Here is a 13,641-nt window from a genome sequence, read left to right as displayed (position 1 = left end):
ATATATATAAATTGACAAAAAAAATCAGTCAAATAAAAGTAAACCTAAATGTTTTAAATGTTGTGTTTTAAAATAAGAAACCACAAGAAAACTTTCATGTAGACAATATGACAAAATGAACATCTCCATATTACCTGTATGTATTCAGTGAGCGAGTTGAAGATCTGTTTGGCTACAGCGAGAGCTTTGGAGAAATTCCGCTGACCCGCCTCGTCCATCACGTCTTTACCAGAGTAATACCAGTAAAAGTCACTGATCGACTCCTGCAAAACTCAGGACAACATTAATGTTTACCCAGTGTACAAGATTAATAATACAGAACAACATTAACATGCTATGCGGTTATGGTGTTTTCAGTAGTTACTAGGGCGTTGTTATGCGGTTATGTTGTTTCAAGTGGTTACAGTGTTTTGAGTGGTTACTAGGGTGTTGCTATGTAGTCACGGAGTTTTGAGTGGTTAGTAGGGTTTGCTATGTGGTTACAGTGTTTTGAGTGGTTACTAGGGTGTTGCTATGTAGTCACGGAGTTTTGAGTGGTTAGTAGGGTTTGCTATGTGGTTACAGTGTTTTGAGTGGTTACTAGGGTGTTGGTATGTGGTCACGGAGTTTTGAGTGGTTACTAGGGTGTTGGTATGTGGTCACGGAGTTTTGAGTGGTTACTAGGGTGTTGCTATTTAGTCACGGAGTTTTGAGTGGTTACTAGGGTTTGCTATGTGGTTATGGTGTTTTGAGTGGTTACTAGGGTGTTGCTATGTAGTCACAGAGTTTTGAGTGGTTACTAGGGTTTGCTATGTGGTTACGGTGTTTTGAGTGGTTATTAGAGCGTTGCTATGAGGTTATGGTGTTTTGAGTGGTTACTAGGGCGTTGCTATGTAGTTACGGAGTTTTGAGTGGTTACTATGGCATTGCTATGTAGTTACGGAGTTTGGAGTGGTTACTAGGGCATTGCAATGTGGTTATGGTGTTTGGAGTGGTTACTAGGGTGTTGCTATGTGGTTATGGTGCTTTGAGGGGTTACTTGGGCGATGCAATGTGGTTACAGTGTTTTGAGTGGTTACTAAGGCGTTGCTATGTGGTTATGGTGTTTTGAGTGGTTACTAGGGTGTTGCTATGTAGTCACAGAGTTTTGAGTGGTTACTAGGGTTTGCTATGTGGTTACGGTGTTTTGAGTGGTTATTAGAGCGTTGCTATGAGGTTATGGTGTTTTGAGTGGTTACTATGGCATTGCTATGTAGTTACGGAGTTTGGAGTGGTTACTAGGGCATTGCAATGTGGTTATGGTGTTTGGAGTGGTTACTAGGGTGTTGCTATGTGGTTATGGTGCTTTGAGGGGTTACTTGGGCGATGCAATGTGGTTACAGTGTTTTGAGTGGTTACTAAGGCGTTGCTATGTGGTTATGGTGTGTTGAGTGGTTACTAGGGTGTTGCTATGTAGTCACAGAGTTTTGAGTAGTTACTAGGGTTTGCTACGTGGTTACGGTGTTTTGAGTGGTTATTAGAGCGTTGCAATGTGGTTATGGTGTTTGGAGTGGTTACTAGGGTGTTGCTATGTGGTTATGGTGTTTTGAGTGGTTACTAGGGTGTTGCTATGTAGTCACGGAGTTTTGAGTGGTTACTAGGGTTTGCTATGTGGTTATGGTGTTTTGAGTGGTTATTAGAGCGTTGCTATGCGGTTATGGTGTTTGGAGTGGTTGCTAGGGTGTTGCTATGCGGTTATGGTGTTTGGAGTGGTTGCTAGGGTTTCCTATGTGGTTACGGTGTTTTGAGTTGAGTTGTGTGTGTGTGACAGAGAGAAAGAGAGAGAGAGACAGGTGTGTGTGTGTGTGTGTGTGTGTACCTGCAGTCTGAGCAGATAGTCCACGGTGCTGATGATTATATTGACTGTGGTCGTGTTTCCGGTCTGCGTCCGGAGAAAGTTCTGGAAGTCTGAAACACACACGAGCGTCACTTGAGCAGAAGCTCACGCGTTTGTGTGGTTCAGATGATCCGTTATTCAGATTTCTTACCGTTATTGTGTCCCTCACACAGGAGCTGCAGGAACCTGAACAGATCTTTGGTGAACTCGTCATTCTGAAGAACTTTAGAGCCTTCAGGGAAACAGAGAAATTTCAGATTCCTTCAACAAGATCTGCTTTAACAGAGCCACACTTCCACAGAGCTTCTGTCTACTGGCCGTTCATCAGCATTCAGTGTTAATGGGTTAATTAACTCTTCTACCGTGACATGCTCTGATCCACCTGACATCGTATTTGAGGAGGCTGTCTGATCACGTTCTCCTTCAGTATTTCACTACATCACATTGAGCTCAAGCAGAAGAACACAGACTGTAAATAATGATCTGCTCACAATACCTAAATCTAAACGTTCTGTCACTGGTTTCAAATAAAGTTTGTGATGATTAATTACTCGGTCAGACTGTAAAGCATGTGTTTATGATCAGCGATTTATAAGATCCATTTTTGTTAAAGAACTAACCTTTTAAGCATATTAACATGTTTATGGTTCTCTGATGTCAGTTAATGGCCACATCACAAGCAAGTAGACAAATAAAATATTGGATCTTTTTTTGTATTTTATTTTATTATAAAATTGCTCATTTAACAATAAAAATAAAACGCCTAGTAATAATTAAATAATATATCACATTAAAAGGAGTAATTTTAATTTGACGCTTTATTGAATTATTGCTAGGTGGGTTTTTTTGATTGTTTTTATTTTAAAAATATTCATTTTAATCAGATTTTTCGTTTAATTATTATTATGTGTTTTATTTGAATTGTTTACTTGAAAATTATTTATTTTTTATTTGACTTTTTATTTAATTATTATTGAGCATTTTATTTAGATTTTTTTATTTTTAAATTACCCATTTGACATTTTTAATTAGTAGGTGTTTTATTTTGATTGCTTTTATCTTACGTTTTTTTCATTTTAATTGGATATTTTTAATTAATTAGTAAGTGTTTTATTGCGATTTCCTTTATTTTTAAATTATTAATTTTAAATGACCATTTTTATTTAATTATCAGTAGGTGTTTTTATTTTGACTGTTTTTATTTCGAAACTATTCATTTTAATTTGACATTTTATTACTTATTAGTAAGTGTTTTATTCTGATTTCCTTTTTTAAAAATATTCATTTTAATTTGACATTTAATTAGTACGTGTTTTATTTTGAAAATGATTCAGTTGAATCTCTTAATTATTAGTGGGTGTTTTGTTTTGATTGTTTTCATTTAAAATTATTTATTTTAATTGTACACTTTTAGGATTTATTTAATAATTAGCTTGTCATCTACTCACAAACTGCAGTTCGTTTACAGTAATGTGCCTTTTTAAAACAAAATCAGCGAAACTTCCTACTAAACACTGAAGGGCTTCATTCGTTAGTCGTGTGAATTTAGCATCAATTGCACAGTAAGCACTTATTAAGGACAGGAAGACGAGCGAGAAATAGAGAGAGAGAAACGGACAGAAAGAAGGAACCAGCAGACGTCAGTGGACTTCACTTCCTGTCACATGACACATGCACTGCACTCAGACAGACAGACAGACAGGAGAATCTGAAGCGTGTATTTACCGCGCTCCCTCACGTTGACTGCCACCGATGACAAAAGATGACAAGAAGAAAGAAATCAACATAGAAAAACAGCAGACATAAGCAGAGGAGAAGAGACGGAAACTTCCAGAAGAACTGACACTGAAACATCACCAGCACTTCTGCCTGAATCACACGATTCGTGAACCGTCAGTCATTCAAAACAAATCAATCAAATCAACTATACAGAGATATTACTGTGTGCATATCGTATGATTCTAAAGAACAACAGATGAAGAAAGATGGTAAATAAGAGTGAAAACTGTATATACTGCACCATGAGCAATCAAACAATCAAAATCTTTAGAATAAAAGTGGCATAAAATACTATAAATAAATACAATTTCACAACTTCAACAGTTATTTGCTGTTTTTTTTGTCATTTATTCAGAAATGTAGGTAGCACTTTATTTTAAGCTGTCCTTGTTACACATGCCACATGTACTTACTATTATAATAACAATTAATCATGCATAATTACATGCAAGTAACCCTAAGCCAAACCCTAACCTTATAATAAGCACATGTAGTTAATTAATATAACTCAGTACTTATATATATAATTACTCACCGAAATGTATTGTTACAGTCCTTGTTACAGTGTGATTATACAATTAGGTACAGAGTAATATTATTTAATAACATGTACTTACTATAGGCTTAGGATTTGGTTTAGGGTTATTTGCATGTAATTACGCATAATTTACTTCTATTGCTATAAAAAGTGCATGTAACCTTCAAATATGAAGTGTTAACAAAATATGTTTCTATGTCTAATTGCATTTTATCTGATCAAAATACAGTAAAAATAGTGAAATATTATTACAGTTTAAAACAGCTGTTTTCTATGTGAGTATCTGTTAAACTGTAATAATTCACAGATGAATAGAAAGTTCAAAAGAACAGCATTTATTTGAAATAGAAATCATCTGTAACATTAGAAATGTCTTTACTGTCACTTTTGATCAATTTAATGCATCCCTGATGAATAAAAGCATTATGTGCATGTTGTTTAGTGCATCAGTGATGATCACAGTGCAGTATGAGATGATGTAATGATGGTGTGATTGTAAGAGTTTCTCTCGCTCTCATCAGATCATCATATGAATGTGTGTGTGAGAGACTTACTGGAGCCTTCCTCAGTCACCATCCCCAAACCCTCGGCCTTATTCTGACGCTCGAACGCGTTCAGATCCAAAACACTGCACACACACAGACTTCTGTAAGTCGCTTTGGATAAAAGCATCCGCTAAATGCATATACGTGAATAACACTGAATCACATTCATTGACTACATTTACATGCACATCAATATCTGAATTTGGCAATATTCAGTCACGTAAATGACACAATCTGATTGCACCATTCATTTAAATGCAGTATTCTGATTCCCCAAATTCCTTGCATGTTTTAATGGGACATGTGTTGCATTGAAACACCTTATTCAGAAAGTCCACTGAACAGAAATATATGCACATGCTCAGACCGCAAGGAATTATGGGTGCTAACAGACTAGATATTTAGTAACAGAAACTCACACTAAATGCATTTCTGGAGTGACAACAAGACTTATTTTTAAACAGAATTATATATTAAAAAAAACTATATTAATGATTATTATTATATACTGTCTGACCCTTTCAATTTAGTGTCAGCATTGCCTGACATTTTTTAAGGTGAGAAGTGTTGGTGTCCTAATTAAATTATTACAAGTAGTAATCAAACTAATAACTGAGCAAATACATGCCAACAGCAGCATCTGAAATCTCCCGGGAAATTATTTTTAAACAAAAACAACTCAAAAAAAAAAAAAAAAAATACTAAGAATTAATTAAATCGTAAAAAATTACAATTAAAATATATAATCTAAACATTTAAATAGTTAAAAAATTCTAATAATTAAGTAAAATACAAACAATCTAAATAAAACAATAATTCATTAAATCATACAAATGTACAATATATTATTTTAAAAATTAAAACAAATCAAAATAAAACACATGATTAAATAAATAATGTTAAATTAAAATAATTTTAAAATAAAAACTTTAAAATAAAGCATTTCCTAATAATTAAATAAAATGCAATTAAAATAAATAATTTTAAAATAAAAACAATCCAAATAAAACAATAATTCATTAAATCATACAAATGTACAATATATAATTTTACAATTAAAATAATCAAAATAAAACACTTGTTTAATTAAATACAAAATGTTAAATTAAAATAAATAATTTTTGAATAAAAACAATCAAAAAAAAATATACATGCATGTACACATACTGTATAAACATAATATTCAGAATATGGCTGAAATCTGAATATACAGGTGCATCTCAATAAATTAGAATGTCGTGGAAAAGTTCATTTATTTCAGTAATTCAACTCAAATTGTGAAACTCGTGTATTAAATAAATTCAATGCACACAGACTGAAGTAGTTTAAGTCTAAACTACTTCAGTCTGTGTGCACTGAATTTATTTAATACACGAGTTTCACAATTTGAGTTGAATTACTGAAATAAATGAACTTTTCCACGACATTCTAATTTATTGAGATGCACCTGTAGAGTTGAAAATGTCATTTGATGTGCATGTAAACGCATTCAGTGAGTTATAAAACACTAGTGAGAGAACCAGCGATCACCTGCACGACTGCATCAGTCCTGACAGACTCTTGAAGAAACCCACATCTCGCTTCTCCTTCAGATAGTCCAGCATTTTCTGTGCCGTAGAAATGATTGTGAATCACTCATGTGATTGGGCAGTGAAACAGTACCTGAATAAATGTGTTCATGATGACAAAAGTCTCCAGTGACGCACCTGCTGGACTGTGATGTTTCCGCCGTTGAGAATGGAGATGCCGAGCTTCAGCGTGAACGTGACCATCGGACCCAAATGACCTGAAACACGATCAAACACACACTCAGTGATGATGATCGCTCAGAGTCCGTGTGCGTGTGTGTGTGTGTGTGTACCTTTACTAGCGCTGATCATCTGTAAGACCATCTCTGCTGCTCCTCTGTCATGGAGTCGGGCCTGTTGGTACAGAGTCTTCTGCTTCTCCATCTCTTTCTCCTGATCTCACACACACACACACACACACACACACACGCACACACGCACACACACAAACACACGCACACACACATCAGGTTCTGAAGGTCTCCCCATTTGTCTGATCTAAGTGTCATATTTAGTCTCTGCTCACCTCAAATGTTTTCTCTTTTCCTTCCTCATCCTCTTCCTCATTTTCAGCACAGCTCTACAGATGAAGAACAGCGTCACGCCACAATTACATGCGTTTACCACACGTTAACACAAAATGTGTTGATGTAAATAATTTGTATACTATTCTATGAATATTAACTGATTTTAATGTATATTCATTATATATTATTTCATATATATTATATTGTATATTAAGTTATGTATATGAATTGATTACATTGTCTATGATCGAGTAAGCGGGACAGATTGATAATCTGATGATTTCATGACACACACACCTTTGCCATCATGTCTGCGTATGCGATGTACAGCTGATCCTCCTCTAGAGAGCTGAAACCAGATCACACTCCATATCACACATCAAACAGATCATTACATTTATCCTGACAAAAGAACTAAAGATCCTATTCTCCAGCTCAGACGAGAGTCTGGTGTCTGTGTGTGTGTGTGTGTGAGAGAGTGAGAGTGTGTGCGCGTGATTGTGTGAACGTGAGTGTGTGAGTGTTAGTGTGTATGAGCGCAAGCATGCATGAGTGCAAGTGTGAGTGTGCATAAGTGTGAGTTAGTTTCTGTGAGTGCGAGTGAGAGTGTGAGCAAGTGTGAGTGTGCATTAGTGTGAGTGAGCGAGCATGTGTGAGCATGCGTGAGTGCAAGTGTGTGAGCGTGAGTGAGTGTAAGTGTGAGCGTGCATTAGTGTGAGTGAGTGTGTGAACGTGAGTGAGTGTTAGTGTGTGACTGTGCATTATCGAGAGTGAGTGTGTGAGCGTGAGTGAGTGTTAGTGTGTGAGTGTGCATTAGTGCATGTGTGTGTGAGCGTGCATTAGTGCATGTGTGTGTGAGCGTGCATTAGTGCGAGTGTGTGTGAGCGTGCGTGAGTGAGAGTGCATTAGTGCGAGTGTGTCTGAGCATGCATTAGTGCGAGTGAGTGTGGGAGTGTAAGTGTTAGTGTGTGAGCCTGCATTAGTGCAAGTGTGTGAGCGTAAGTGAGAGTGCATTAGTGCGAGTGAGTGTGTGAGCGTGCATTAGTGTCAGTGAGTGTGTGTGCGTGAGTGTTCGTGTGTGAGTGTGCATTAGTGTGAGTGAGTGTGTGTGCGTGAGTGTTAATGTGTGAGCCTGCATTAGTGCAAGTGTGTGTGAGCGTAAGTGAGAGTGCATTAGTGCGAGTGAGTGTGTGAGCGTGAGTGAGTGTTAGTGTGTGAGCGTGCATTAGTGCGACTAAGTGTGTGAGCGTGCATTAGTGCAAGTGAGTGTGTGAGCATGAGTGAGTGTTAGTGTGTGAGCATGCATTAGTGTGAGTGAGTGTGTGTGCGTGAATGAGTGTTTGTATGTGAGCGTGCATTAGTGTGAGTGAGTGTGTGCGTGCGTGAATGAGTGTTTGAGCGTGCATTAGTGTGAGTGAGTGTGTGTGCGTGAGTGAGTGAATGTTTGTGTGTGAGCGTGCATTAGTGTGAGTGAGTGTGTGTGCGTGAGTGAGTGAGTGTTTGTGTGTGAGCGTGCATTAGTGTGAGTGAGTGTGTGTGCGTGAGTGAGTGAGTGAATGTTTGTGTGTGAGTGTGCATTAGTGTGAGTGAGTGTGTGTGCGTGAGTGTTAGAGTGTGAGCCTGCATTAGTGCAAGTGTGTGTGAGCGTAAGTGAGAGTGCATTAGTGCGAGTGAGTGTGTGAGCGTGAGTGTTAGAGTGTGAGCCTGCATTAGTGCAAGTGTGTGTGAGCGTGAGAGTGCATTAGTGCGAGTGAGTGTGTGAGCGTGAGTGTTAGAGTGTGAGCCTGCATTAGTGCAAGTGTGTGTGAGCGTAAGTGAGAGTGCATTAGTGCGAGTGAGTGTGTGAGCGTGAGTGTTAGAGTGTGAGCCTGCATTAGTGCAAGTGTGTGTGAGCGTAAGTGAGAGTGCATTAGTGCGAGTGAGTGTGTGAGCGTGAATGAGTGTTAGTGTGTGAGCGTGCATTAGTACGAGTGAGTGTGTGAGCGTGAGTGAATGTTTGTGTTTGAGCGTGCATTAGTGTGAGTGTAAGTGAGGGTGCATTAGTGCGAGTGTGTATTTATTTTTACTTAATAATTATTTTATAACCTGAGATACTTTTTTCAGGATATTTTTGATTATTAAAATAATATCAGTCTTTACTATCACTTTTTTAAATCAATTTAACATCTGTGCTGAATATCACAGTTTTTTTCTGTATTTTTGTTTAAATATATGCAGGCTTGATGAGTATAAGCAGTATAAGCGTATAGGGGGTGTTATGGTTATGGAGGCCCCGCCTCAAAGCCAGAGGCTCTAGGCAACTGCCTGCTCTGCCTATAGGTAGCGCCAGCCCTGAGAGTGTGTGTGTGTGTGCTCACCTGCATTTTGTCAATGAGAGAGTGTGTGTGTGTGTGTTCACCTGCGTTCTGTCAGTGCGTTGTGACTGAAGTGCAGGATGAGTTGATGAAGAGGGTCCGGCTGAGTGTCTGTGATCTCCTCCTCCTCTTCATCAGTCTTCGGCTGAGTCTTCTTCACACACACACACACACACACACACACACACAAACATGAGACACTTCAATCATGTTTAATATCAGCTAAATAGCCACAGTGATGCTCTATCAGCACATCTCACTTGTCTCTCACAGATCAGCCGTCAGTGAATCCGCTCATCTCAGCCTGTATGACTGTCGATCACTGTATCTCTATATGTTATGATGACGTGCACAGAACACCACTACAGTAAAGTACTGTGGTGGTACCATGGTACGGTAAGGCTGTCAGACGTTGATACCATAGTACTTTGATATGATTACATGGTACTTCAACAGCATCATACCTTAGTACATGGTTTCCCAAGCTGGGGTTCGTGAACAGATGAAAACTAATAATTATTTAATTAATTAATAAAAACGTACAATTAAAATAAAAAATATATATTTAAAAATTAATTTTAATTGTACATGTTTATGATTTAATTATTAGCAAGTGTTTTATTTTGATTGTTTCAATCAAAGCAATTCAAATAAAACACCTACTAAAAAGATAAAATATTTTATTTGTTTATTTGCATGTCATGTGACCATTAAGACACACGAGAGAACCTTGAACATGCAAATGTCTTGTTAAAAATGGAATTATTCACTTAAAGGGACTTCAAGTAAATATGTTCTGGGTCAAACGGGTTCAGCTGAAGTTTGTGAATCGCAGTACTGCATTAGTACGTGTGAAATGACCGTCATGCAGCTGCAGAGTTAGTGATGATCAGCTGAGCTGCTTTCAGCAGGTAAAGCATTAATGCGCTGAACAGAACCAGCATTCATCAGTGCAGGAAATAAAGACCTGAACAGGAAAAGGAAACACCACAGTTTGAGCGTTTATGGATAGAGCATTCTATAAATTCTATGCCCTTTTGTAGTATAATAAGTGCGATCAGTGTGTTCACACTGACAATAAAAATTAGATGGAAAAATTTGAACAAAGTTGAAGTTAAATAAATGCTAATAATACAAACAAAAACTAATAAAAATGGTAAAAGCTGATTTCTGAAGATCATGTGACACTGAAGACTGGAGTAATGATGCTGAAAATACAGCTTTGATCACAGAAATAAATTACAGCTTAATGTATATTAAAATAGAAAATTGTTATTTTACATCATAATAATATTTCACAATATTACATTTTTTCCTGTATTTTTTATCAAATAAATGCAGCCTTGATGAGCAGAAGAGACTCCTGTAAAAAACATTAAAAATCGTTCTGATCCCAAACTTTTGAACAGCAGTGTATATAAATAATACACTGCTTTATATACCAGGATTATACACTGACCTGACAAAAAAAGGTGTGCAAATAATGTAAAATGAACATAAATTAAAAATAAAAACTCATGAAAATAAAACAATTAACTTAAATACATTTTTTATTTTATTTCAATTTTACATTGATTATGAGCTAATAATAATCAAACGTAAAATAAAAAATGCATAATTTTAAAATAAAAATAATCAAAACTCTTACTAAAAAAGATAAAATATTTTCTGTCATCAGCGCATATCTAGTTTACTGATTCGTCTTTTATCGAGTTTATCGAGTCGTCTTTTAGCAGCAGCTGCGCTCAGAGCAACAGACAGAAAACCAGTCCAGTGTGGAACCCAGCGGCTGACCTCAGACCAGATCATTACTTACAGCCAGATCCTGCACTAGCTTCTCCTCAAACGAGTACATCTCTGCCTCGATCCAGAGCCGCTGGTAGCCCGTGAGGAACAGGTTAATAGAGCGATGCCTGAGACGGAGAGAGCAGACACGGTTAGCAGGGAGCAGCCTGGGAAACAGGAGGAGCTGGAGGGTTAGTTAGTTAGTTAGTTAGTTAGTTATGGTGCATCTGGCTGCTCATCGGGAGTTTGAGAGAGCAAAGCAAGCGCTTTCTGAGCGTTACGTTACCGTCAGCACAGCCAGCAGACCGTCACGGTCAGAACTCGCCTGAATTCTGTTCAGCCAAAAGTGACGGTACGAATTCAGGAAGTCATTATTAATTCTGTGCCTGAGAACAGGGACGTGATGAGGAAAGAAAACAAGAGACGAGAAATAAAAGCACATCCTACAAATCAAACTACTGATCTGAAATCAGTGTTAGAGCACTGCTCTCGCTTATTAGGAAAAATCATGACGTTCTTCAGTTTAGAGTTACTGAGCACATAAAACTGCCCGACCATATGAGATAAAACAACTAAAACAAATAAACAAATAGATTTTTTTTTTGACTTTTGTATTTTTAACAATTTAAATATAAATATAATTTTTTTTTAAATTATATATGCATGCACATACAGACACAAATATACATAAAAATGCACAAAAAATAAAAGTGTGTGCATCTACAAAAAAAAAACCCCAAATAAATAAATAAATTTTTTTATCAACGATATATTTTTTATTTTTAACAATTTAAATATAAAAAATAAATTAAATTCTATATGCATGCACACACAGACACAAATATATATAAAAATGCACAAAAAATAAAAGTGTGTGCATCTACAAACAAACAAATAAATAATTTTTTTTAACAATATCTTTTTTTATTTTTAACAATTTAAATATAAAAAATAAATTAAATTATATATGCATGCACACACAGATACAAATATATATAAAAATGCACAAAAAATAAAAGTGTGTGCATCTACAAAAAAACAAACAAACAAATAAATAAATATTTTTTTAACAATATCTTTTTTATTTTTAACAATTTAAATATAAAAATTTTTTTTTAATGATACATGCATGCACACACAGACACAAATATACATAAAAATACACAAAAAATAAGTGTGTACATCTACAAAAAAACAAACAAATAAATAATTTTTTAACAATATCTTTTTATATCTTTAACAATTTAAATATATATAAAAAAAATTAATTATATATGCTTACACACACAGACACAAATATATATAAAAATGCACAAAAAATAAAAGTGTGTGCATCTACAAAAAAAACCAAATAAATAGATTTATTTTTTATTTTTAACAATTTAAATATAAAAAAATAAATGAAATTATATATGCATGCACACACAGACGCAAATATACATAAAAATGCACAAAAAATAAAAGTGTGTGCATCTACAAAAAAACAAACAAACAAATAAATATATATATTTTTAACAATATCTTTTTTATTTTTAAAATTTTAAATATAAAAAAATTAATTAAATGATATATGCATGCACACACAGACTAGGGCTGTCGCGATTCGTCGATTTTATTCGACTATTCTATTTTTAAAAATCCTCGACTTCATTTTGCTCACGTCGACTAACCGGCAAAATACTGGAAGTGGCGCATTTCACGCACGAGAATCCATAAAACACATTATTAGACTGTTTCCCAAGGCTGCATGATATATTAAACCCATTTAAAAATCATAATTAAACATAATTGTGAATTCACAAACGTTACGGTTTAATTAAATAATTATAGTTCTAATACAGTATATGCGCTTTAATTATTTACATGCGTGTAGGTTAAGTATGTGCGTCACACAGCGGCTCGGTTCACAGTAGTTCCACAACATTTCTGTCCTAAAGAAATGGCCAAATATTAAAGATTAAGTGGACATTTGAATTAAAAGGTGCTTGATCAATATTAAACAAGGATTAGATCGCACAGTAACGTGTAAAAACAATCGTCAGGCCGTTGGCGCCCTCTGCAGGCCTTTGTTGTAATGCGTAATGTACATTAGCTCTATTGTATATAATACATTATGTATTTTAACAGTTTTGTTCAATAAAACCATATGATTTCTTGCTTTTGATACTTTATTTGAACTAATTATTATTGCCTCATTGCTATTATACATGTATTTTAAGTCATTTTAAAGGCTATTGTTCACTTACATCTATTTTTATTACCACAAAAAAACGTATTATAATTATAGGGCCCTATGAAATACGTTTTATTTCCAAATTCAGTTTTTTCCATTTTCATTTTTCTATACTCTGTTTTAATGGTTAAATAAAATTTTATTAATCAAAAAGCCTGTCTAATTAATTGAGTTTTACAGTTTTATCTTTACCAAATGCAGTTTTCCATTATTTTCTGGATTCCATTAAATTGTAATAATCAAAAGCATCTCCAATTAATTAATTTTATTTTTTTTTTTTTTTATCGTATTTTTTTTTTCAGAAATACTGCACATTTACATTTTTCTCCTAAATAAATTCTGGTAAATAACATTTCTGGTAAATACTCCTTTAAAAAGTGTTTTTTGATTATAATGTTATTATTAGTAGACCAGAACACGTGGATATGTAGTCATTCTTACACTATAATACTGAACT

General features: G+C 35.2%; 1 protein-coding gene across 1 annotated transcript in view; it reads right to left on the bottom strand.

Moving 5' to 3' along the window:
- The window catches only part of LOC107743908 (ryanodine receptor 3), a 178,775-nt gene that overhangs the window by 25,387 nt on the left and 139,747 nt on the right, over positions 1 to 13,641 (bottom strand). Inside the window, exons 82-93 of the mRNA XM_016557358.1 lie at positions 10,983 to 11,135; positions 9,211 to 9,320; positions 7,110 to 7,161; positions 6,812 to 6,865; positions 6,579 to 6,678; positions 6,424 to 6,503; positions 6,248 to 6,324; positions 4,727 to 4,800; positions 3,581 to 3,598; positions 2,007 to 2,087; positions 1,838 to 1,926; positions 135 to 263 (exon numbers count right to left, since the gene is read on the bottom strand). Coding sequence (XP_016412844.1) covers positions 135 to 263; positions 1,838 to 1,926; positions 2,007 to 2,087; positions 3,581 to 3,598; positions 4,727 to 4,800; positions 6,248 to 6,324; positions 6,424 to 6,503; positions 6,579 to 6,678; positions 6,812 to 6,865; positions 7,110 to 7,161; positions 9,211 to 9,320; positions 10,983 to 11,135 — 1,017 coding nt within the window. The remainder of the gene's footprint in view (positions 1 to 134; positions 264 to 1,837; positions 1,927 to 2,006; positions 2,088 to 3,580; positions 3,599 to 4,726; positions 4,801 to 6,247; positions 6,325 to 6,423; positions 6,504 to 6,578; positions 6,679 to 6,811; positions 6,866 to 7,109; positions 7,162 to 9,210; positions 9,321 to 10,982; positions 11,136 to 13,641) is intronic.

The sequence above is a fragment of the Sinocyclocheilus rhinocerous genome, unplaced genomic scaffold, assembly GCF_001515625.1.
Source record: "Sinocyclocheilus rhinocerous isolate Xijiao unplaced genomic scaffold, SAMN03320098_v1.1 scaffold1068, whole genome shotgun sequence".
Classification (NCBI taxonomy): domain Eukaryota; kingdom Metazoa; phylum Chordata; class Actinopteri; order Cypriniformes; family Cyprinidae; genus Sinocyclocheilus; species Sinocyclocheilus rhinocerous.
Note: the sequence above shows the minus strand (reverse complement) of the source record. Positions and strands in the feature narration are given on the sequence as shown.